Source organism: Lacerta agilis, chromosome 3 (assembly GCF_009819535.1).
Source record: "Lacerta agilis isolate rLacAgi1 chromosome 3, rLacAgi1.pri, whole genome shotgun sequence".
In the NCBI taxonomy this organism is placed as follows: Eukaryota; Metazoa; Chordata; class Lepidosauria; order Squamata; family Lacertidae; genus Lacerta; species Lacerta agilis.
The window spans coordinates 68,075,879-68,103,533 of NC_046314.1; the positions used below are offsets into that span (position 1 = coordinate 68,075,879).

General features: G+C 39.8%; 1 protein-coding gene across 1 annotated transcript in view; it reads left to right on the top strand.

The window, feature by feature from the left end:
• Positions 1 to 27,655, top strand: part of PACRG (parkin coregulated) — a 408,445-nt gene that overhangs the window by 291,365 nt on the left and 89,425 nt on the right. Inside the window, 2 exon segments of the mRNA XM_033145429.1 lie at positions 237 to 408; positions 7,691 to 7,840. Of these exon segments, the coding sequence (XP_033001320.1) occupies positions 237 to 408; positions 7,691 to 7,840 (322 nt within the window).

The following is a 27,655-nucleotide window of genomic DNA, read 5'->3' on the forward strand; positions in this document are numbered from 1 at the left end:
ATCATATCAAATAATATTCAGAAATAAGAATGTAAAAAACAAATTTCTAAACATCATTGATTTTGTTCTACTGGGCAGGAACTAAGGAATCCATCATTCTGCAAACATTACACTTGGCATCTTGCCACATTCTAGTGGACACTAAATTTTGTATTGCTCAATAAAACTGTGTCACCTGGACATCATGTAGGCTTAATTTAGATTTCTTTCCCCCCACCCCCTGTGTTCACTTTCAGGTGGAGATAGAGAAGCTGGACTATCATCACTATCTGCCACTGTTTTTCGATGGTCTATGTGAAATGCAATTTCCCTATGAGTTTTTTGCTCGGCAAGGCATCCATGACATGCTGGAGCATGGAGGGAACAAGATCCTTCCTGTCATTCCTCAGCTCATTATCCCAATAAAAAGTAAGTGTGCATATGGAGGAAAGCTAACATTGAAGTTATATATTCAAGCTTTTTGACAAGTTACTAATTAAGCAATAAAGCATGACAGGCTTTCAAGTGGATGATGGCAAATCTGAGTCAATTGTGAGACAGAAGACCAGAAGCCTTTTGCCTTCAATCACACATTTGGTACCTGAATCCCATAAAATTGTGCTGTCTGAATTATCTGACTCTTATGCTGCTCTTAGTAAATAATAAATTAAATTACCAGCTTTCCCTTTTTCTTCTAGTCCCCATCCAACCATCTTATGAAAAGCACTCAGATTAGAAAGGTGGAAAAGTACCAAAAAAAGTTTTAAATGGCTTTATCTTCATTTTCTTTGCTATTTTTGAGCACATTAGTCATCTTTATTCCTAACGTCATGCCTTTTCACATCAGCATGATAATGACCTGGTTTGGCTGTATATATTAAACAGATATGCATGAGACTTGGTTCTGATATGGTTCATCTTTGCATCACTCCTTCCTCTCTTAAAGGTGGACTGCAGTTCAGCACATCCTGGGTTAATTAACCATAGTTTCCCATTACACATGAACCCTGAAACTATAGTTATTAGGATCAGAAGAAACCATGGTTTAAGATCCTGGCTTGTTCCAATCATAGTTTTCCAGTTCAGATCTAATGGAGAATGAGAGTTCATTAAACCAAGAAGTGTAAGTGTTGAGACGAGAACTCAATGAGAACAGTAGGGCATGTATGGTGTGGCAGAGCTCTCCACACTACTGCTTACATGAACGGCACTGCAAAGGGGTGGTGATGAGATCAGGGTAGTGTTTGTACACTACTGCAAGCATAAGATTGACAGAAGCAGTTGCATTGGTGCAGCTGTGTGGCGCTGACCTCACTGCTTCCCTGCCCCCAGCTCTGTCTAGGTAAGCAGCAGCGATGCCAGTGTCAGGGCTGCTCTACTCCAGACTCCACCAAACGCTGCTACTACCTTGAAATATTTGTGAACTTTGTCCAATATGCATTTTTATCTCATCCAAATAATCTGCTGACATAGTACTACTAGGTAAGTCTCCTTTGGAGATCTCTCAAATATCCCTCTCTTTCAGCTCCCTATATCCACAGATAATAACAATTTCCAGAGTGCTTGTCAAATGTACAAACATTGCAAAACATTCTTCTGCTGTCAGTTGAAGCTGATGACCATCTGAGTATTTTCATCTTTCTCCCCCTCACCCCATTTTGCTCTTCTCATACCAAGGCTGAACGCAGGGAGACGCCCATCTTCTTCCACCTCACAAATAGGGAACAATAATTGCACACCCCCCCACCAAGCGCAGTCTGAGAAAAAACTGATAGAACAAAAGAGCTTCGCCCCTTCTGGGCAAGTATCTGAACCAGCCTCCAGTAGCTATAAAGCAGCTGGTTCCCATTGGAAGGTTGTTTGAGTGAGGCTGGTTGAGAGTGTAGTTATGGAATGAAGATAAACAAGAAAGGAATAACAAAGGATTAATTCAGCTCTTGCAGTTAAAACTTGATAAGACAATTAAACTACACCCAAATGTGTTTAAGGCTTCATGTAATCGGCTCACATTGTTTCACATTTTGTAAGACTCCACTGCCTTTCTGGCCTTTCAAAAGGCCTTGTAACAGTATTTTTAGAACACATGAAAACAGCACAAGAACAGGGAAGAAATTCAGGGGATGGCCTGCAGGGACTGATATATCAAGAAAGGTTAAAATATATAGATTACAGAGTGCAAATGTTAACAGTTTGTAAATGTACTGTCTAGGGAGGTGGATATTTTACTTTATCTTAACTGTTTAAATCAAGACAAGATGCCTTTCTAACAGAATCTAGATTGATCTGGGAATTTCTTGAAATCCAGCTCTTTTTGCCTTTGAGCTTTTCCAGATAAAAGTTGTTTCACACAGGAAGGGCCAGCAGAAGCTACTTTGCTGCTCTAAATGCCAAAAAAGTCGCTCCCTTCATGGTTCCTTTATACCACCCCCACCCCCACCCCACCCCTGTTTGAAGCCCTTTCATACTGCCTCCATTCAGCTAAATGAAGCCAAGTGTTCATATATGTATGAACAAAGAAATTGTACTGTAATAGATAGACACTTTGGTCCATTCATTTGTGTAGTGAAAGGCAAAAGGACCTGCAACAGGGAAGCCTTGGGTGATGATGGAGAGCAACACACAATTGCTTCTGCATGTCAGATCTGTTACCCCTGGACTCTACAGTGTGTATGTATTGGGGTTCTGTTCCCTACTGAGGGATTTACAGAAACCTCAAATTATACTGCCCATATAACCTAATTGTTTGGACAATCCCTGCATACTTTACATTCATGGTTGCCATATGTTCATGGGTGTCCTAATATCTTTCCTTCACAATGTACTTCTGTTGTAGGAGTATTGCATTTCCCCAATACTCACACCATATTTTTCCTAGCTAGTGTGTCCTAAGATTGAGCTCATTAGTTTCATGTGGAAAGTGGTTGCATGCTAGAACTATTAAATGGGTGCCCATGACATCACTGTTGAGTGACCAAACTCCTCCTTCCCAATTGTGCCTGAAAAATTGTGATTTATTTATTTTTAAACATTTGGAAGGGTTGATGTCTGCTCAGGAGATCAGAATTGTTATTTGCCTGCAAATGACCCCACAGAACAAGGCAAATTGGTTGTTGCAGCACCAAGGAGACCTCCTGGTGAGCAAGTGAAATGAGGACTTTTGAGCCTCTGCCTCCATTCCATTTCTTCTAGGTTCTACTCACTTTTGGATAATCTTTTCAAAGGCCATTCACTGGCCTGTTGATGGACATTCCTCCTACCTTCCCTAGTGTCCCACCTGATGCTTCCTTGTGCTGCTGCACTGGTGAGGTTATGTGGGAGCCTGGGAGGCATTTGGTTCCTAAAGTACAGCAGACCACTGTAATGGTTCCAACTCTGGTTCTAGAAGTCCTGGTGCTGTGCCACCTGGTTCAGTGAGCTCCTGCTTACTTGCTTCATGTTATGTTGTTCTCTGATCACTGCCATCAGACTCCTGGCTCCTGGTGGCTGCACCACCCAATTCAGTGCTGAGCCATAAAAAATTGTTTTAGCATTGCTTTTTTCAGTGCTATTACCTGCCAATATAAGCCTCTGATGCTGCTTGGTAAGATTGCGGGGAGCACTAATGTGGTGCATTAGGGCTCCTTGCCCAGGACACCCTCAAAGCTGGCACTAGAAACTGGTGTGACTTAAAGTGCTTAACGTTGATTGGATTGCGACCCTAAGTTCTTAATCGATTCCCTATTAAGGAATTCAGGCTCCATTAAAATCAATGGGGTTTTGTTTTTTTTAATAAAAAAACAAAAACAAATTTGACCTAGATGACTTATCTTGAAGTAACCATCTCTTTTATCAAAGGTTGTGAAATACTGGAGCACTGACATTCAATAGCTGAAAAAATGCATTTGCAATTACCATGTCTAAATTGGATTCTGTAGCTTAGAAAAAGTCACTTCAGCAATTCTTAGTGTTGTAAGAAGCAGAATTTCCTGTTATCATTTCCCATCAAGCATAGCTACTATATGAAGCTACTGTCACAAGTATATTAAACTAATGCTTCTGCACAACCATATCTGAAGGGTTAATTAAATCCTAGTTCCTCTATCAATTGCCGAAATAGAAACAAAAGGTAGGAGACAACTGTTAAACATGGAATTTTTTTGCAAGGGTCTGGATAACCTAGAGGAAAAGTCTACTATAGAAATGAGGAACAGAAGGAACAAAATTCAAGTTTTAAGAACAACTGGAGATCAAATTGGCGGGGGGGGGGAGTTGGATTGGAGATATACATGGTCATAGAGACTGAAAGGAAAAATGGAGCAGAATAAATAGAAGCAATCAAACAATTAGCCAAATAGGCGTGTAGCACAGTTTTGTTCCATCAGTGCAATATTCCAAATGAAAATGTTACTCCAGGACTTGCAGGGCGTTGTTTTGAAAATGATGACTGATGTGATAAAAATGTTTAGTATCAATGCATAGTTTGGTGACAATAATTGTATTGATTCCATAATGATTCAATACTACATAATAGAATGCCCTTTGTTAGTCCAGGACTTTATGAAGCTCACTAGCCATCTCTTAACACTACAAGGTTATTGTGACGATAAATTTTGGGGTAAGGAAAATCCATGTACTCTGCACAATGGGTAAAATAATAATCACAATAGCATTAAAAAAACCCCCAACAAACATTGCAATCACTATAATATCAAACACAGTATCATAAAGCAAATAGCAACAAATTCATCAAAACAGTACAATTCAATAAAGTCATAGTAACTCATAGTATTGTCAGGATTCTTCCTAATCACATAGAGCTTTAATATGGACATTTGAAGAAAAAATAATTTGATCTGGCATTGTATATATACTCAATGACTTCCTTGAGGGAAAGTGAGCCTTCATAAAATTGTTTTCGTTAAAAAGATTCCCAGCACCACCACTATCACTATTGTAATGTTTTACGTTTTTAATGAGATTGTATATTGCAGAACACAGACACATTCTCCGGTGTAAAATTCTGTTTATCGAGGGAAGGTAGCATCATTATTTTTTACAGTATTTGGCATCTTAGAGAGCGACAGATTCCTTCAAGCTATCCAACAACAACAACAAAAAACCTGCTCTGGTTGGTTTCTGTCTCTTTATCCATTAGATGTCAAAACCATTACTCAAGGAAAAGGAAGAATCTTAAATGATCCGGAACAGTTAGAGTATATATACAACAAAAACTGCTTTTGGTCAGTGACTTACAGCAACAAATAATGAAATATGGGGAGAAGTTAATTTTTTTCCCTCTGGCCTGTTAAGAACTGGAAGGTTTGGTACTAAATAGCCCTGTGAAAGGTTATGCACTCAAGCTGTTCCTCTCTGTTAATGCTTTCATATGGCCCTAAGTGGAACATCTGGTCATTTTCTTTTGACAAAACAAGTTACAAGGCATAAATAAGACTTTGAATTGCCACAGTAATGTATAATTATGCTGAGTAATACATTAACAATGGGACGCGGGTGTTGCTGTGGTCTAAACCACTGAGCCTCTTGGGCTTGCTGATCAGAAGGACGGCGGTTCGAATCCCTGCGATGGGGTGAGCTCCCATTGCTCTGTCCCAGCTTCTGCCAACCTAGCAGCTTGAAGGCATGCCAGTGCAAGTAGATAAATAGGTAGCGCTGTGGCGGTAAGGTAAACGGCGTTTCCGTGTGCTCTGCTTTCCATCACGGTGTCAGAAGCGGTTTAGTCATGGTGGCCACATGACCCAGAAAGCTGTCTGTGGACAAACGCTGGCTTCCTCGGCCTGAAAGAGAGATGAGCACCACAACCCCATAGTCGCCTTTGACTGGACTTTAACCGTCCAGGGGTCTTTTACCTTTACCTTTTTTACCTTAATACATTAACAGCACAATCCTAGGCATTCAGTAGTAAGTCACATTAAGCTGAATGGGTCTTACTCCCAGGTAAGTGGGTATGGTTTTGAAGGCTTGTTGTAACTTCTCTCTTGCTTCCATAAGTCAAAATGAAGCTAGGCTTTGTCAGGGTTATCTCTACTTAAATCCTTATGTAAATTAAATTGTTAATGCTAGCATTTTTATAATAATTAAATTACTACATTCTTATATAAAATAATTTCTTAGATAGTGGAGCAGAGAGAATTTTTTTTGTTACTGGGAAAGTAGAGGTTTTCTTTACTTCATAAAGAAGGGTATAAAATGATATTTAAATTGTAAGAAACGGCATGCCAACTGCAGCAGTTCAACCCTTGGAGATTACAGTTGCCTCAAATGAGGAACCTATAAGGGAAATGTCGATTAACTGAATGGTGAACTGATTTTGCCAGGGGTACATCTCCCCTAGTCTGTCCATGCCAGTCTCCCTAGTAATACAACAAAGTTAGAGTCACTCCTCTTCCATGCTATCCTGAATAGTTCATGTATCACTCCACATTCTATTTAATAAAGCTGCAAGCTGTTTAATCGCGATTATTGATGTTTGCATCCATTTCCTTCCCATGGCAATCATTCTGTATTCATAATATTCAAGTTCAGCCATATATACATAGCATATCCCTTCTGATTGTCTTTCATACTGTGACATCTGCAGTGTAAAAGGTAAAGGGACCCCTGACCATTAGGTTCAGGAGCTGGGACTGAGCAACGGGAGATTACCCTGTCGTGGGGATTCGAATCGCCGACCTTCTGATCAGCAAGCCCTAGGCTCTGTGGTTTAACCCACAGCACTACCCGCGTCCCTCATCTGCAGCGTAGGGTAATGATATTTTCAATTTTAGTTGTTATTTTGAAAAAGGATTTCAAAATGCTGGGCTTCATAATATGCTGGTCCATCAGTATTAGAAAGTCCTCCATAACTGTACAAGTGGGCTTAAAAATTCTGCTACAACTTTGCAAAAATGTGAATGCATGGTAAACATTTAAACCTACAGTATTTAACATTTGTTCCAAGGCTGCATAATTTTGGAGGAGGAGGAGGCCAATAACTTGGATAATTCGTATTCAAATTATGCATTTGAAAATATAATTGACTTTTAATACAAGGGAGAATACAACATTCTCTGCCTTTAAAAATAAAAAAATAAAACCCTAAATGTGATGGAGACAAAAGGTATTATTGAAAGTCATAGTAAAATTCAGCTGCTTAAAACTACACAAAAATTTCTCAAGTAGGCAAGAATCCTTATTCTTTATCAGATTGTTTGTCTTTTAAAAGAAGCCTACAAGCTTTTCTCTGTAAACATTTGTCTCATTGTGCTGGTTCTTCAAATACTAAGAATTGTTAATTGAAATGAATAAAGTGATTGCTAAGCAAGCAGATACAAACAGGCTAATTGTTGCATTAGAATGTCTCTATTGTCAACATTTGCGGGTTGCCTTCGCGGTTCCATTAGTCCCAGTGGTACTTACTGATAGCTTTTTCTTTCTTTTTTGGAAACAGTAACATAGGCAGCAAGGAGGAATAATGAGCTGCCTTCTTGGGGTTAGTGAGGAGTCAGCACAAATTGTGGGAACAAATAACAGTCAGACAAGGCAGTGTTTTATAACATTGGGGCTGCAATCCATCTTTGGGTTCCTTCAAAGCTGGGCTAATAAAGGCCCACTTACAATCCCCAGCAGAGTACAGTTTAATTAAATTTGTCCATTAGAGGATTTCTCCCCCTCCCTTGTACATTCCTGAAATTAATTCTTCTGTTTTCTGCTTGTCTCTTTTCCTTTATCAAAGATGCGCTGAACCTTCGAAACCGACAGGTCATCTGCATCACGCTCAAAGTTCTCCAGCACCTGGTTGTGTCAGCTGACATGGTGGGGGAAGCCTTAGTGCCCTATTATCGACAAATTCTCCCCATTTTAAACATCTTTAAGAATATGAATGGTGAGTGATCCTAGCAGTTACAGCATCTAGCAAGCCCTCCAGCCAGGAGGGGCTTGAGGCAGGGTTAATTAACAGCATAGTTAGATTTTACTACTGCAGATAAACTCAGATACATTTGGCACCCTCTCCTGTTATTCCCCAGGGATGGAGCAAAATTAACAACTTCATTTATTACTTCTTACTGGTAGAGCTTATTCAACACATTACAGAAGCACTGGAGCAGCTCTGTAATCTACCAATAATTAATTTGTAAAGTTTTGTAGCACTCTTTTAATTCATTAATAGATTACACACACCCGTGCACTGCTTTCACCTGACAAGTTAAGACTCCAACTCTTGATCCTTTTCAGAACTTTTCTAATTGGTAAAGTTTGGTGTCATTATTTCCTGGCTTGCTACCCAATATAAGTAATGTTTTAAACTGATTTAATCAGTTTCAAGGGTAATTTAGTTACTCCAAATTCTTTACATTCCTGTTGTTATAAAGTTATATGCATTGCTCTAGCTAAGCTGTGTAGTCTTGCTGTTGAGCAGTTTAAATATTTTAGTAGGGAAGTATTTCTATTTTGTTCAAAATCTCATTTTATGTCTTAAAAAAATGAAGTTTACATAATGAAGAATTAGTGTATATAAACTCTGCATGCCTCAACCCAGCTGCCATTCTTTCTAATATATGATTCCTCTTAAAAACCACTTGATATATTGTTGGACTGGTCACTTTTAAATAATTACCTTTACATTTTGTGCTCTTATTTTAGTATAGGAGTGCAGATGAAACTAACTGGGTTGTTGGAAGCTTGTCTTATTAAGATAATACAATTTGAGAGATGTAAAAATATATATATTCTGGTATTTCAGTAACATATTCACAAGCCTTACCTTTCACTCACATTGCCACCCTATGCATAATCTTATTTAGTTCATAACTTACTTCACGGCCAATAAAGTTTGGGTGATACAGCAACAGTAGTTGTTACTTAGGGAGGAAAGGACTATTAAATGAGTTGGGGACTTTTGATCGATGTAAATTGTGTATTATTATCCAATTAACAATTAAAATGCTATCTGATGTGGCTAGAAGAATGGGAATGAGCAACATCAGGGTAATAATAATAATATTTTCATTATTTGTACCCCACCCACCTAACTGGGTTGTCCCAGGCACTCTGGGCGGTACGGAGAACTGTGGAACATCAATTAAATGTGACAGTTCATTGCTCTGACATACATGGAATTCCAGAGCAAGCAGGCTTCTCTCCATTCTCTTGAATGGATGCAACCACTTTCTGTGTCCATCTCTTTTCATGTGAGGTGCTGCCCCTTCTCCCGAGAAAGCAAAATATAAAGCAAATTAAAAGTTTAAAGTAAATGAGGGTTACCCAGTGCAACCTCCCCCCCCCCTAAGTCTGGGGCTATTCTTTCCAGAATCATATTAAGAACTCATCTAAGGAGAGGGAAGAATTGAATCAAACTGGTTTTCTTGTAGCTTTTAACATTATAAAATTATGCTTTAAATAGATGGAGGACCATGTAAAAGTAAATTACACTTCTGCACTGGTCAGACGATTAGAATTATGAATAAAATATTTGAGGCAATAAGCTTTCATAATTGCTGGACCAGTGCTATTTTTCTATAAAAAGAGGTGCTGAAACTCATGAGCGCCTCCCTTGTTCTCTTATAATGGCAATGGCACCCACCTGAGAGGTGCTGAAACTTAGTTCTGGTGAGTGCCGGCTGAAGAAGAAAGCCCTGGCTGTAGGTCTGTTGAAGTCGCACTGTCATATTTTCTGGTATCTGATTTTTCTTCTTATTCATTGAGAACCCAATAGTTAAATCTTTCTGGAGATTAAAAAATAAGAAAAGTATAATGTCTGTGACATGGCTTAGGTCTGTTGTCAACCCTGTGACACCACTTGAATCTATTACCTTCTTGAACTCAATACAGTACCAAAATTAGGTATTTTTTTACAAGGTGCATTTTAAAACAAATCAATGGAGAAATTTTTTTTTTTGGTATTTGAAGGTGTTTTATTTTTGTTGTTAAAATAATGAACCCTTGTCGTGCAGTTCTTATTATAAATGGAGTTTTGTGAAGGTGCCTGAGGTAAATAAATGCTTAAAAGAATTAGGAATGCATTTTATGCTTTTTAGTGAGAAGACAGAATTTATGATGCAGGAGGACCAAAGGGAATCTTCAAAGCTTGGCACTGTCATGTGTTGTATTCTATGGATATTATATAAAGCATAGGAAGTAGAAATTAGTTTGATAAGTGTTAGACAGTTGTATCAAGTAAATGCTTTTTGCATAACATAGTCAGGTAAATGAAAATGCCATTGATCTACTTTAACAACTATTATATGCTGTCAAGTGAAAACAACTGTAATGGCTTATGTGCATTATAAAGTAAAAACATTTTCATGTCATCAATTTATCTTATTCAGTAGCGATCAATAACTGTTTGTGAAATGCTGTGGAGATTAAACAGCCCAGAATATTTTGAAACAAAACCCTGTCGACCTCTGCAGCGTACAGAGTAAAGGCACAGATTTAAAATGTATTAAATTAAGTTAATCATTTTGATATCTGTAAGCCCTGATGTGCTAAAAGTTAAAGCGTTAAAAGTTTCTTTTGTAATAGAAGGCCATCATTGTTGGTCAATAAAACGTTGACCCATTGAAATTAATGAACCTAACTTAGTCATGTTACTTCATTTCACTGGGTCTACTCTGAGTAAAAGTGAGTAAAACCATCCCATGAAAAGACATTAACTTCTGGAATCAGAACTTTGAACATATGCAATACTTCCTGACAGTTTATCTATTGATTAGTGGGGAACCACTAGAGTTAACTATAAGACTTGGAATCATAGTTGTGCAACACAAACTTACTTTGTGTATTAAGTGTTAACTGGAACACTCACAGAATCTTAAGTCTAGTCACTAACTGTCTGGGTTTAAACACATTAAAGTAAGTCACACACAACCCAGTAATCTGGTTAAGGCCATCTGCTGTCTACTGAATTCCTGCCTAAATTGGTGGAATTCATATTCTCGTGTTAGTAGTTTGTAGTCTAAAGGTATCTGACAGTGCTATTTTATAAAGTAGCATTATCTGAACACATGATTCCTTCATTTTCAGCTTATCCCCCCCTTGTACTGCTTCCCCAAATGACACAGGTCATAATTTTTGGTATCCCCCCCCAACCCTCTGGAGGGACGTTTCAGCAGTTGCAAGGGCCAAAAGAGGGGGGCGGGCGGATATCTACTATGTGAGTTTACTTTCTGCTCATGCAGTGTTGGATTCCACTCCCTAATACAGGGGTAGTCAATGTGGTGCACTTCATAAATATCGGACTGCATCTTTAATCAGTTCTGACCATTAGCCATAGTGGTTTGGACTCATGGGAGCTGCAGTTTAAAACATATGGAAGCCACCATATTTGCTATCCCTGCCATAATACTTAGCAGCCGCCACTAGGTTGCTGCAGTGCATTATATGTGGAGGTGTCTTAGAAGATGATTTGGAAACTCCAGCTGGTGCAGAATTTGGTGGCCAGGTTGCTCACTGATGGAAGAAAGTCTAAGCACATGTATCACCAATCCTGGCCTGATTCCACTGGCTACCAATTATTTTTGGGTTCAATTCAAAGTGCTGGTTTTGTCCTATAAAGTATCATGCATCTCAGAGCCCCAGTACTTCAACGTACATCTGACTCAGTTTTGTCTATACTGACTGGCAGCAGCTCTCCAGGGTCTCAAGCAGGGTTCTTTCCTAGACCCACCTAGAGATGCCAGGGGTTGGGACCTCATGCATGCAAGCAGATGCTCTACCATTGAGCTACAGCCCTTTCCCAAGGACTGCCTCTCTCCATAGGAACTGACCCAGGATCTTCTCCTTGTGCGCCCACCACAGGAGGTCTGGAGGGAGGAACATAAGAATGGGCCTTTTCAGTGGTGGGTCACCACTTCTAAAAAGGTTTTCCTCTAGGGGGCTTGCCTAGTGCCATCCTTGCCAAGTTTCAGATGCCAGGCGAAAACTTTCCTTTTTATTTATTCTTAAATATTATTTATTTCCTTCAAATATAAGACATGCAACAGCTACATAAAATGAGAATTAAAATAAAACAACAGTATATGCTCAGATAAGCCTTTCTGAATATATTAACGAAGTGTGTGTGTGTGTGTGTGTGTGTGTGTGTATAAACAGATCTGAAATGATGTATAATAATGTGTATGCTTAGATTTCTGACCATTTGTAAAAGGTATTTTGTTTTTAAAAAACACACTTCCTTTTTACCTGCACTTTTGGCTCTTAGTTTTCTGTGTTTTAAAGAATTTGTATCCTCTTTTGGATCCATGCCATCAGCTGATAGGTAGATGGGTGTGGTAGATGGGTATAGTTTGGGCAAATGACCTGGTGGGCAAAATTGGACCTGCATGCAGGCCAAGATTGGTCTGCAGGCCAGAGGTTCCTCACCTTTGGTTCTACTGTAGCTGTAACATGACAGCTCTGCCAAAGTTACAAGCATTTTCTATGGCTGATTAAGTGACAGCTTTATTTACATTCCAATCCTATGCAGGTCTAGTCAGAAGGAAGTACTATTGCTTTCAATGGGGCTTACTCCTAGATAAATATGAATAGGCTTGCACCCTTCATCAGCTTTCCTAACCATCTGTATTCAGGTTTTTATAACATACCGTCTAACACATTTGAAAAACTATAACACTTCCTATTTATTATTGCTGTATAATTTGTAATTACTGACTTAATTTCTTAGATGGAAATGCAGTATTAGCTGTGTGAAATAGAACTGACTCAGCAGTGATTAATTAAAAGTTATTAATACTTAGCAGTTCCTTCTGATGTGTTAATAGCCTAATTAGTTCAGCATCTTAAATGACTGAAAAAAAGAAAATAGAAGATTCACCAAGTCAGATGCTGTGTTCCATTTTGACAAATGTAACAACATCAAGGCATTTAATATCCACCCAATATAATGATTATTGGCTAGTGGACATAAAACACTGTACAGCCAGATGAGAATCCTGAATTCTGCTTCCTTTAAAAACAAGTCATGTTTTAAAAACTGGCCAAATAAAGTATATATCAGATAAAATGTAATTCCACAATCCCTAAGTATTCTGGGACTACCCAGAAGTCCAGAAAAGTGAATGCAATGCTATGTAGTACATGAAACATGGTACTGTAGTCAAAACAAACAGCTCCATGTTGAACACTCCTCAAGTGGTACAACTTAAATGTCTAGATATCATTACACTACATATTTTTTTTCTTACTCCTGATCATTGGCTGCTGCTGTCAGTGGTAAATCAGCACAATGATGTAAGGACACATAATGGAGGAGGAAACTCAACAAGGTTTTACTGTTTTTGGTGGCAGTGCCATTTTTAATATAAAGTAGCTCTGCCCTCCTTTCCAAAACTTTTTCCAGTCAACACTGAAAACTGTACTTGTGCTGTTGATTGATTTTCTAATAGGGCTCAAAAGAGTCACTGGCAGTCCCTGAACTTGTTGGATATGTTGTTGGCCTCTTACCATGCTTGCTTGAGGACATGCATCAGAACCTACCTCTGAGTTGAAGGAGTCCCTCAGAAATAACAATTGACTGAGGGAATTAGTAGTCTGATGCTGAGATAACCTCTTCCAGCTTCAGGTTCTGACTTTATTAATGCTGGGGACCAGACTACTTGCTGTTCAGTAGAGCTGGCTCAGCAAAGCAAATTTGCTAAATTTAAAAAAGCATAATTTCATCTAGATCGTGGAGCATCATCATAGAACAGGGGTGTAGATATCTAGTTCATGGGCCCAATTAACTAAGCCCACAAGTCTGTTTCACAAAAGCCATCCCTACCAGCCATACACTTGCTGTTATGTACAATGCTAGGTGTGGGGCAAGTAAGAGATGATTCTGTGTTTTAGTATTGTTCATTGCTGTGTTTCTTAGGAGAAGATTTGCCTATGATGATTTTAAGAATGTTCTATACTTGGAATAGGCTGGCACATTTTTCTTAGGACTCCTTTTAGAAAGCAGGTTAAGTGATTTACAGGAAGTTATGTTTATTTTCAGAATGGTTCTTCACTTCTGTTGCATGTTTGTAAACAAATATGTTACATCTCAAGGGGACATATGGTTTAAAATTTGTTTCACTACTTAAAGTGACATATTTCTATGTTAAATGTGCAGCAAAAAGTTGTCTAATGATTCAAATGGGTTGTATTTATTTGTCACACATATTTTGAATTAATGTACTCAATTAAAATTCTATTCTAGGGAGAATATTTCTGTGAAAGACAGTGCAAAATTGCTATGCTCTGAAAAATTGGTTTTGCTGTATCTGCACCTGGCTTTCAGATTTTACAGAACAAAAATGAGAACAGATTCTAAAAGCTGTGGAACATCAAGGGGGGGACATACCCCACCTCTCCTCATTTCCAGTTCCATGTTACAGACAGTCTTTAAATTTTGTCATAGCTGGTCACATAGACAGTACATATAAGTAGTATATCCCTTATATAACTCCAGATGCTGCTAGATATTACATGCACTTTCTCCAGGGAAGTCATGGCTGCCAATGGGGACATGAATAAAGATGCTTTGAACATTTAACAGAACTGGGGACAAAGAATGCTTTCCCTCTCTTGCTTCCAGGTTGTGTATGAAGGGAGAGAATCACTCACTTTCTGCACAGGGAGACACTCCTGTCCTTGTTTTTATTAAGTATCCAAGGTGGCCCCAGGACTGTGTCTACTGAGTGGTGCATCATCTGTATTCTCAGTGGAATTAGCGACCAAAGACTTTAGAGAACCTAAATGGTTACATACCATTGTTACTCCACTTCACTCGTGAAAGTGAGCGGCTAGTGCTGTGGTCTAAACCACTGAGCCTCTTGGGCTTGCTGATCGGAAGGTCAGTGGTTCGAATTCGCATGACAGGGTGAGCTCCCAACCTAGCAGTTCAAAAGCACACCAGTGCAAGTAGATAAATAAGTCCCGCTGCGGCAGGAAGGTAAATGGTGTTTCTGTGCTCTTTGGCTTCCATCATGGTGTTTTGTTGCACCAGAAATGGTTTAGTCATGCTGGCCACATCACCCGGAAAGCTGACCCACATGACGCCCGCTCCCTTGGCCTGAAAAGCAAGATGAGCACTGCACCTCATAGTCGCCTTTGCCTGGACTTAACCATCCAGGGGTCCTTTACCTTTACGTTTACCTTTTACTCCACTTGTTACATTGTTTTAACCCAGCATAACATTTTGTTTATTGCTTTGTTTCTGATTGGTATTCCAACACATGAATGAAACATAATTTATCCAAATGCCTTTTAAAGCATATTATGCTCTCTCTCTCTCTTTTTTTTTACCTCATGTGCTTTCTATCCTTTGCCTTTGTTTCTTTACACCCACACACTCACATACACATAGCACATTTGTGCTTACTGCAATTCTCACTGGCTGATATACTGCTGGAGTTAACTACATGACACATGCAGCCCCTTGTTGACCTATGTGTGAAAATTCTGATGTATCGTCGAACCATACCACTAAATCAGCAAGTGCACTGCATAAACCATTTATGTCGGAAACCTCACCTGGTGATCCATGTATCCAGGTCAACAGTTTATGGGTGAAATAAAGCATATTTCTGGTTTGCAGACACAAGTGATGGAGAAATTACTATATCCCTTGCTAATCTTGTCCCATGGTCAATTGCCTTCACTGCTGGAAGAAAAATACAGTGTTCTGTAATTTCCAGTCATGTTGCCTTTCTTTTATTTCCCAATACTGAATTTTGTTGTTCCAGCTCTATTAGATTGAAGAAACTGCTGCTATCAGGCAATTCTTTCCCCCCATTATCGGCACTTAAGGACCATAATTATTTTTTCTTGTTACATTTGCTTTGATGAAACATCGTTCTGCTAAATAGTTACATTACAAGTAAGTGTGCTTTACAAGTGATATGTGTACAAGTGTTGCATAGTTGGTGGGATGATGGAATATAATGACAGTTGTTTATAAATCAACATTTTAGATCAGTGATTGTGGAAATTTCCCTCATTTCTTGGGAAAAGAAAATTAGCAAGAACCACTGAGTCCCAATTTGAGTTCAGAAGAGCTCTGTTCATTTATATACAGCACCAAGGTAGCATTAAAGAGAAGTTTACATTAGAGTAAAACAATACACAGACTACCAAAACCTGGAGCAACGGCTTAGACATATTTCTATGATAGAGAAAGGGTGGGGGGTGGGCAGAAATATTACCGTTGCAATATATGTACTTCAGGAAGGTGATCAAGGGTGGGGGGGTTGACCTCTCAACTCCAAGTATTCTTGGCAGATGTGAACTATCTGGGTTTAGATTCTGACTAAACATACAGAAAAACCTTCTGACAATAAGAGCTGTTCAACAATGTAACAGTCTCCCTTGGGAGGTTGTGGACTGTCCTTCCTTGGAGGTTTGTAAGCAGAGGTTGGGTGGCCATCTGCCATGGATGCTTTAGCTGATATTCCTGCATTGCAGGACATTGGACTAATGACCCTTGGGGTCCCTTCCAACTCTATGATTCTGTGATCATGGCACTGAATCAGCCTGATAACCTTTATCAGAAGAGAGACAGAAGTATAACCCTGTTGGTTCTACTTCATCTCTCATTTGTGTTTTGTACCATTGACCCATGTTATCCTTCTATATCACCTTCAGGGAATCTGAGTTGGGGACACTGTTTTCCAGTGGTTTGGCTCCTGTTCCCAAAGACATTTCAGAGAATAGTGTTTGGTGACCATTCAATATCTATATCCACTGATGGGAACATGTACTCAGTTCCTGCTTCGAGGGCATGACTTCTTTAGCAAGACTTGTTCTGCTTGGTAATTCTATCTTTAACAATGCTTTTCTCACAGACATTAAGCTAACCACTCTGTAATTTCCTGAATCCCCTTTGGATCTCTTCTTTTGATGTTGTTTGGTGTTTCATTGGCCACTTTTACTCCTTAGATACTAAATAAGGCACTTGTGGACAAGTTACTTATTTTATTATATGATCAGCATTTTCTCATCAGAATTCTTTAAAAACTCTTGATGGTTGACATAAGGACCAAGTGATTTGTCATTTTTAATTTGTTAATAAGGGCTAGAACTTCATCATTTTGTTTTGATATATAACACTCTAGATGGCTGGAGACCCAGATGCCTGGGAAGCCTCTAGCTCCCTTATACACCTGCCCAGACTTTATGATTATCAGGGGACATCATCATCACTTCTCATGGTGCCACAATCTTCTTGAGATACAGGGGGTGGTGACATGTGAGGGGACATTTTCAGTTGTGGCACCTCTACTCTTGAATTCCTTCCCCTCTCAGGTGCAAAATGTTAACTGTATGAACCAATGTCATACCTATATTCACCAACATCGGAATATTTCCTCTACATTGTCTAATTAAATTAAATGATGGTAAACATAAAAGTGCACCTGGCTGTCTTGATTTTCGGAAAGGTTAATATAGAACAGTCTTTGCCCGCACAGCAGGTCATGTCTAGTTTTGTTAAGGATCTAATACATCTCTTTATTCCCATCTGCTGTTATCCTCTACTCTGAAATTAAACTGATCATAAAATGGCTATTCAATATCTATTAAAACTTTTACATGCTTATGGCCTTTGATTATTACCTCCCAAGGTAGCCTACATCACCATAATGCTGGCCTTCAATTTAATGCTTTGTTAGTAAATGCTGTATAAGCTGTTCTTTGCTAGGATACATGTACTGCAATCCTTTGTGCTGCTTAGTTATTTTTCACAAGATTTGACTCAATTGTAATTTATTGCCACACAACATTTACACAGTTATACACTTTGTATCGGTAATTACAGGGTGAGTCCTTTAAAAGAGGCCCTGTGGATACAGAGTACACATGTTCCACAGGGCCTCTTTTAAAAGACCCTGTATATTATTATTGTATTTTGTATATTTATTATTTTATGTGAACTCCTTCAATACTTTGACTTGAAGTGGTATGTATATCCAGATACAGTAAATAATACCTTAAGTGCTTAGGCCTTAGTCCGTCAGAATTCACATGGTCAGTGGTGTGTTCCATGGTGAAACCACTGTAAGAATGAGACGTTTAAAATTAGCCATTTACCACATAGACTTTTCATGTGTCCTTTACAGAGGACCATCCACTATCTCTTTCCACCTCTAGAAAACAAGCTCCCCACTGCTTTGCTGCTTCCCCTCTCAGTAAGTGGGAGTAACATGTCATGTTGGGAAAGCAGAAGAGCATTGCTGTACCTGCTCTGCTTGCTACTGGATTGTCAATGGGTATTTACCATTATTATGACATGGTTTTTAAGTGAATCAAGCCATAGAGGTGCGTTTTTCTAAGTTCATGTCAATTACAGCAAAAATAAGCAATTTCATCCCACAGTTATGGCCTTCCTCCACTTATATTTTCTTAGATTATGGCCATGTTGTACTTTTCTGAGGTGAGAAAAACAAATTTAATGTTTGTTATAACTTGAAATATTGCTATAAAATGATTGGCCTAATGCTTATTTTATGTGGGAATTGTGTGTCATGTGTGAATGTAATTGCAAGTACTACCACTTTTTAGAGGTGCCAAAATGGCAAAATTAACTACTATATGTTTGGTAGGATTAACTCCTAATTCAGGGTGGTATCTGACTTAAGTCATACTCAGAGTGGATCCATTAAAACAGTGGACCAAGTTAATCATGACAAACTTGTTCATTGATTTCAGTAAATTTACTATGACTCAGTTGAATATAACATTCATGGTTATTTGTGATAGAGTGATATATATACACACACCCTACTGGGTTAGTAATTTGAACCTTTGATCTTATTTGCTGAAAAAAATCATTTTAGTTTAGAAAACTAGAGAATTACAAAAATGCAGATACTGTGTAAGAAGAGACATCTTTTAAAAGGACTGCTGTAATAAATATATTGTGGCATTCAAGATACAGTACAGGAAATGAAATGCTATCTTCAAAGATATGGTCTTTAAAAAAAAAAACTAGTAACTGTGTTTCTAGCCCTTTCATTCTCTTCAGATTTTTTAAAACTTCAATTGTAATAGATCATTGTATATGATCCATTACAGCATATGATCTATTACAGTGCATCTGAGAAGGGAAGAGAGATTAAAAGCACTAAAAATGAATGCTCATATTTTACCTTTGGTTTGCATGTAATACAGGGGATAATTGCATAAGCTTTTCTATACCTAATAGAATGGTACCTCCCTCCTCCTCCTATTTCTTAAATCATTTTAAGACTTTCTAATATTATTAGATAGTATTGGTGAAATATATCTTATTTTTATTCAGAAAAAACTCTGACACTGCCCGATGTAAATGCTGGGTTTTCTTTTTCTTTTTTCTTTGGATTATCAGTGAGATTGCCTTTAACTGCAACTCAATTGCTGAAATCATAAGGTGAAGGTTTTCAGGGTATAGAGATAACCAATATTGTGTTCCAATCTGTGCAGATCAAGTTTCTGTGGGCTGGTTTAAAAAAAAAAAAAGTGTCAAGCCTTGCTATCATTGTTGGTATTCGTCTGTCTCAAGCAACAGTGGAGTGTGCCTCCAGGGGGTGAAGTCAAACCACTGTGTTAGCTGCACTAAAGTGACCTCCCAGGAGCACAAGTTGTATATGGAGGTTGTGGGCTGCCCAGAGTACAAGACCCCCCCCCCAGCCATGCTGATGTGGCCCACAGGAAAGCAGAGCAATCCATTTGACACCAGCTTTGCTGCAGGAGTTACCGGAAGGAGGCGTACAAGGCACCACTAAACCATTTTAGGGACTCCACTCTGGGTTCTTACTTCCATGGTGTGGTTGCTGTGGCATGCTGGCGGCTTCTAGGAGCCACGGGTGAGAGCTGAGTGCAGGGTGTGGACCAGAAGGAGCACAACATGTCCCCCACCACAGGCACTACCCCTTCCCTAATACCCCATTTACATACAGATTATCAACACATCTGATAATCTGATTTTCATGTCCTTCCTACTCCGTGGTTCTAAATTTCTAGATCCCTATGGGTTGCTACCACTGTGAACACATAACATTTAAGCCTGACTATAGACATGTCAAAAAGGGATGCGGGTGCGCTGTGGTCTAAACCACTAAGCCTAGGGCTTGCCGATCAGAAGGTCGGTGGTTCGAATCCCCATTACGGGGTGAGCTGCTCCTGCCAACCTAGCAGTTTGAAAGCATGTCAAAGTGCAAGTAGATAAATAGGTACCGTTCCGGTGGGAAGGTAAATGGCGTTTCAGTGTGCTGCTCTGGTTCGCCAGAAGCAACTTAGTCATGCTGGCCACATGACCTGGAAGCTGTACACTGGCTCCCTCGGCCAGTAAAGCAAGATGAGCACCGCAACCCCAGAGTCGTCCACGACTGGACCTAACGGTCAGGGGTCCCTTTACCTTTTTATAGACATGTCAGGTTGCCACTTCTATTTTTTTTCTTCCTTTATTATATTTTTCAACTTCATACATCCACCGATGTATCATACATGTTATGCTTGTTGTACAGGTTGCCATTTCTAAAGATGGCAGAGCAGTCTTAAGTGGTGCTAGCTGCCATTTCCAAACCACTGTGAGTTTGCAGCAGCCAGAGCGAGAGGTCTGTGCATGTCCTCATTTTTTTTAAACCCTCCAATTGAAACCAAGTGGAAGGAAATGAACTATGCCAGCTCCAAACTGATGTAGTTGGTACACCTGATCCTGGGGCCTCTCAGAGGAATGAAGGGGCTTTGGATTCAAGGACATCTCTATCCTACCCTTGCCCTATCCCCAGAATGCCCTGTTTCAGGACCTGTTGACAGCAAAAACATGACCTGCAGACCCTTATGATAATGTCTACTGAGTTGCTTGTAGTATTATGGATTCTACTCTCCATAATACTATGGAGGATATTGTTGATTTTCAATTCTGTACTTTGAAAGGATTAAAGAAATAGAATATTTAGTTTTGTAAGGCTTCATTAAAGCTGGAGTGTTGGGAAGTAATCAGTCAGATAACAAGCCAGGATTGTTCATGAATTGGAATTGAGTATTGAGTTTTGGCATTCTTTTTCGTTCATTGCTCTTAGGAGTATTATTTAGGGCTATTTGATATTCTGTGATGGCTCACAAGAGGGGAAAATGTGATGAAAGTTTCCATAGTACCTTACAGTGCATTTCTCAGCCTCTTATTCTCTCTTCGTGTGTGCATGCATATGTACATTCAGTCTCCACTCAGTTTTGTTTGAAAGAATATATAAGATCGTGCCTACTGTTATATTAACAAGTATGAACAAAGATTTGTCTTTGATATTCATGTACATATTTACCTCAAGAATTCTCCTATCTGCGCTTTTTTGATAAGTACCAGGAATCTGGGAACAATAAATAGGTTATGAGAAATTCTCAACAGCACCAATGTAAAAAACAAACAAAAAACAGCAACAAAGCCTGAAAATTGTCTGATCTTAAGTTGTTGTAAAGTCCTCTTTATAGATGCTGTAGAAGTTTAGCTAGTAAATCTGATTTCTTGAAAAATGCATTTTGTTGAAACATCCCACTGGAAAATATAAGACTGAACACACATTTATATGGTGCTTACTTGAACAAACAGGCTTTTGTAATTGCATTCTATAATTTTGTCCTGGAAATATATACAATGAACAACTAGTTAAAATAATTGAATATCAACTCAATAATCAACACAATTTGTTTATTTTTTTTGTCCCAGTTCTGAACAGAATGAGTGTCAAATATTTTTCCTTCTCATTTTCTGCTATTTGAATTGTTTGCCTTCTAAAATTCCTTCCACCTTTATATTTGTTCTGTCACATGCTATGCTGTTAGGCTGGGGTGGCCATACTACATATTAAGACTTTAAAATAAAAAAATACAGGCAAACTGCATTCAGATGGTTAGTATGTCATATTCACTTGTAGTTTGTTGTTGTTTAGTCATTTAGTTGTGTCCGACATACTACCTGATCACTGTAATGAAGCCAATCCTAAACACCTCCAACATTACATTTTGTGATATGCATAGGAAAAAATATAAGTTGTATTACATCTAGTGATCAAGAACTATGTTGAAAGACATTGATTTGCTCTTTACCTGCAGTAGCACAAGTTCATAATGTGCTGCTACATATTACGCTCCAAGATACATTTCAATGCAAATATTATTAGTACCTAAGAAATAATAGCTTTGTGTGTTTGTTCATGCCTTAGTGGTCTATATTGCTTATATCACTCAATTGTTTATATTATAGGAGATGGTTATTTGGCCTTTGGTGTTTGTGGGAGAGGGGTTATTGGTTTGCTTTTCTTTTAGTATGTATTTTGTGTTCTCATTTTGTATTTTTATGTTGTGAACTTCCCTGTGCTCTTTAGAGAAAGGGTGGTAAAATAAGTAAAATAAAATATAATAATAAATACTTTGGGCTTTCTAAAATAATGGAGTATTGTGGAATAATGGTGCTAATCTGTATTGCTGGTTCAAGTGCTTGAACTGATATCATCAAATATTTTTGCCCCCTTCAGTACTACAGTGTTTGAGTGATATGAGGCAGCAAAGATTTAACAAGTATTCCTGTTGTGTAGTACTTCAGGATCTCTTTCTGGTAAATGGACATTCTAGAAAGGATACCTATAGTTAGTATGTAATGTAAGATATTGAGCAATTGAATGATCACCACTTTTTCTGGTTTAGAAATGCCAGTTTTTAGGCATCATTTCCATATCATTATCTTGTCCTTGTGACCAATACATGCATCCATACATAAAGTCCAAAAGCACTCCAAGGGTCACTTTGATGCCTCATTTTCAAATGCAAAGATATTTCTATGCTCCCCTGGATGAAAAGAGCATTAAAAATTATAGAGGGTATGCTTGAAATCAAGCAGTTCACTAGGGCTGAGTTGAAGAGGGGCTGCATTTTTTTAACATTTTCTCTGCCTGTGAACTGCACTCCCTTTCAAATATATTTAATGTATTTTTCAAGGGGGCAGTACAGAGATGAGGCACACCATTTTCTTACATGTACAAATTTATTTACTGGTAAGATACATGACCTGCCTTTATGAGTTGCTCACTTAAGGTGGCTTACACAATAACAGATAACACACAATACAATACACAATAACACACTTTTCAACAAGAATACAATACTATACAATACCTCCCATAAAAAGGTTGCAACATTAGGAAAACCATCAATAATAAATACATAGCCAGTTGAAAGTCCATCTACCCAAAGGAACTTAACAGTAGCATAGAAAATCCTTCATAAATAAGCCAGTGAAAACAGGTGGGCTATCAAGACCTTTATGAAGCCCTGAATTGTAGTAGCTTTATGCAGGTCAGGTGGCAATGAATTCCATTTGGGCTTTAAAATTTCATCAGCGCCAGAATTCAGCACCCCCGCTGAATTGTTTGTCATTGTTGCAATGCCTCCTGTGGTGTCCTCTTGGTTTGGTGCCCAGTATGGACTCCCCTAAATCCGCCTCTGATTTCAACTCTGTAGCTTGCTCTGCTCCCTCCCTTCAAAACCTAGCATACAAGCAGTGACAGCAGCCCTCCATTCTGACCCACTTCATTGCCCTGGTTTCCAGCAGCTGCCCAGTGGGGAGAACGATTGCTGTTTCTGCAGTGCTAAGCAGCAACTTAGGCTGCTTCAAGATGTGTGTGTGTGAGACTTTTGAACATCAAGAGCACTGGGAAGTGGAGGTTTTAACCTCCTTCCCTGCAGTCTCACTGCAGCCTAAACTGTGGGTGGCGAGAGAGTGTGTGAGGGCAGGTGGGTTGAATATTAGTGTTTTAATGGCCTCATCCACTGGCAGCATCAGCAATGCAACCACACCCACCAACCCTCCACTGCTTGAGGCTGATGGGGGTAAAAAGTTGCCCCTCCTTGTAATTGACATGGGCCTCACACACATGCACCCACCATCATAGGCACCAATGTGCACAGAAGATTAGGGAAGGAGATGAAGACACATGCATAACATGGGGACAGGAGCTAGGGGGCGGAGCCAAACACGGTAGCAGTGCAGCTTCATTGCCCGGCGGCTCATCCTCCCTTGGCCTCTGGTTCCTCCACCATCACTGGCTGGCGTCTGCTTCTCATGTCTTTCCCTTATGAAGCAGCAGGAGGAGGAGAAAGAAGAAAAGCCGCCAGCCACTGAAGCTGTGCGGTGCTGCGCTTGGCTCTGCACTCTGCCTGCTCCACTCCTTGATTGTTCTGAACATTGGGGAGACCAGCAAAAATTATTGGGAGGGCCCAAAAGGACTGGGCCGCTGAGTGTTGGCACCTACTAGGGTTGCCATATTTTGAAGAGGAAAAAAGAGGACACATTTGCTGACTTCTGCTTTTAATTGCTCTACCCATGAGAAAGAGGACATGTCCTGGAAAAAAGAGGACATTTGGCAACCCTATCAGAGCTCACCTTTTGGGCCTCAGCACCACTTAATATGAACTGAGTGTGAATATTAGAAAGCATGCAATATTTTGCTATGAACGTACATTTCAGAGGAAGACCAGTAGTAGTGAGCAAGCTGTCTTTTAGCTATTCTCACTGAGCAACTCCTCATAAGCTTGCAAAGAACCTAAGGTACTCACAGATGTAATACAAAAACCACAGATATATCATATTTGACAGTGGTCAATGTGCAGCATGCAATAGTATTTAATATAAGTTAGTAGATGATAGTTGGCATATGATAATATTTAATATCTGACAGTACGGTATTTACTGTAATTAAATACTGTGCTAAGGAAAGTAATATTTGCCAGTTGACAGCTTCAGGAATTTCATATCTGAAAGATGCAGAAACCAAAACAATCAAGCAATGCCACAAGTATCAAGTATTCAAATTCATTTGGATGCAAATTCAAAACGTACTTTGAAATCTCTTGAAGATTTGTGTACTAAAGTTAGAAAATCCAGCATTTTTCAAAAATTTGTAAATATTCATTTTGGTTCTAATACACAGGCCATATGCAATATAAATGAGCATATTTGCTGTCCAGTATGGCCAAAGAAAAACATGTTTAGGTTCCACTTATTTCAATGGGAAATATTAGTTCCTGTGCTGAAATCAGGGTAAGGTTTAATTATAGGTGGATTGTCCCGTTATGGAGAGCCATTTAATAACATTTAGAAATCCATATGGTAAACAATGAATAGTCTAAAAATATTATCTTCAAATGTTTTCCCCCCTTTATACATCCAAAGTAATTACTAATTGACCTTCCAGCATTAACCTAAACAACAACAAAAGTCATTTGATTTTCAGGCCAGATGTTGATAGCCCCAAAACAGTCGCTGCAAGCTGGCGATCAAAAGCTTTTTAAAAATTGAGCATATTCCTTGGTGTCCTCATTGCTAGCCCATTATCAGTACTACATTTCCAATGGGAGAGTGAACTAGTCAAGAACTGTGCTTGGGGCAAAGCCAGTGTTGTGCAGTCTACTGCACTAATTATAGAGTCTTGATGAGATCGTTAGAGGACAATAAAGGAAAATGAGAGCAGTTTGCAATATGTGTGGACAAATTAACTATGCTTTATACTTAATTAATTAATACTTCAATTTAAGATTTATTCTTAAATGTGGGGTGCAAAAATTCCAATTCCTCCCCCCCCAAAACCTTCACAGAATGTTAAGATAATATATGAACTGATTCCTTGTGATTGAAAAAATGAAATAATTTATACTTTCATTTAAAATAATAATAATTTTGAGTTAGCTTTAGTCTTCATTTGGTTTATTGAATTTTAAGTTGTTTGCCACCCTGGGCACTAATAATAATAATAATAATAATAATAATAATAATAATAATAATACCCCACCCTCCACAGTCCATAAATCAAAACCATAAGGGGAGGGAAACATAAGGGCCAGACTGAGTCCAAACCAAAGGCCAGGCGGAACAACTCCATCTTGCAGGCCCTGCGGAAAGATGTCAAATCCCACAGGGCCCTGGTCTCTTGTGACAGAGTGTTCCACCAAGTCAGGGCCAGTACTGAAAAGGCCCTGGCCCTAGTTGAGACCAATCTAACCACCTTGCGGCTCGGGACCTCCAAAGTGTTGTTATTTGTGGACCTTAAGGTCCTCCACGGGGCATACCAGGAGAGGCGGTCCTGTAGGTACAAGGGTCCTAGGCTGCATAGGGCTTTAAAGGTCTAAACCAGCACCTTAAACCTGACCCTGTACTCCACCGGGAGCCAGTGCAGCTGGTAAAGTGCTAGATGAATGTGGTCCCGCAGCAAGGACCCCGTAAGGAGCCTCGTCGCGGCATTCTGCACCCGCTGGAGTTTCTGGGTCAGCTTCAAGGGCAGCCCCAAGTAGAGCGAGCTACAATAATCAAGCCTGGAGGTGACCATCACATGGATCACTGTGGCCAGATCAGGGCAAGAAAGGTAAGGAACCAACTGCTTGATACGGCAGAGATGGAAAAATGCCACCTTTGCTGTGGCTGCAACCTGCACCTCCATAGAAAGGGAGGTGTCGAAGGTTACACCCAAGCTCTTGACAGAAGGCGCTGCCACTGAATGAGCCCCCACAAGAGATGGGAGTTGGCCTCCCAACCCCATGTCATCCCGACCCAGCCAGAGGACCTCTGTCTTCGAAGGATTTATCTTCAACCGGCTTCCACGCAGCCATCCAGCCACAGCTTCCAAGCATCTGGTCAGTGTGTCCGGGGCCGAGTCAGGGCGGCCATCCATCAACAGATAAAGCTGGGCGTCATCAGCATATTGATGACAACCCAGCCCAAAACTCTGGACAATCTGGGCAAGGGGGCGCATAAAGATATTGAAAAGCATCGGGGAAAGGATTGCGCCCTGCGGGACTCCACACACCAAGGAGTGCTGTGGCAACAACTCCTTCCCTAACACCACACTCTGTCCCTGACCAGAGATAAAGGAACACAGCCATTGTCGGTCTGTGCCCTGAATCCACATGTTGGCAAGGCGGTGGTCCAAAAGTTCGTGATCGACCATATTGAAGGCTGCAGAGAAATCTAAAAGAATCAGCAGTCCCGACCCGCCTTGATTGAGCTGTCTACGGAGATCATCTGTTAGGGCGACCAAAGCTGTCTCGGTCCCATAACCAGGGCAAAAGCCGGACAGAAATGGATCCAGAGCCCAATTTTCATCCAGAAACCTACCAAGCTGTTTGGCAACAGCTCTCTCAATTATCTTACCCAGGTACGGAAGATTCAAAACCGGGTGGTAATTGGATAGATCTAAAGGATCTAGAGAAGTTTTCTTTAAGAGCGGATGCACCACTGCTTCCTTCAACTCCCCTGGGAAAGTCCCCATGCCAAGGGACAGGCTGATGATCTCACCCAGGAGGCCCCACACCTTGTCTGCACATGCTCTAATCAGCCAGGACGGGCACGGGTCAAGGGGGCAAGTGGTGGGCCTTCCAGCTCGGAGGAATCTGTCTACATCGGCAGGGAGTATCCGATCAAAGTGGTCCAATACTGGACCCAAGGATAGTCGAGGGGCCTTCAGTTCTGTTACTGTATCCAAATTGGCAGGGAGGTCACAGCAGAGCAGCAAGACTTTCTTCAGAGATGAGGAAGAAGAAAAGTTTGGATTTGATATCCCGCTTTATCACTACCCGAAGGAGTCTCAAAGTGGCTAACATTCTCTTTTCCCTTCTTCCCCCACAACAAATGCTCTGTGAGGTGAGTGGGGCTGAGAGACTTCAAAGAAGTGTGACTAGCCCAAGGTCACCCAGCAGCTGCATGTGGAGGAGTGGAGAC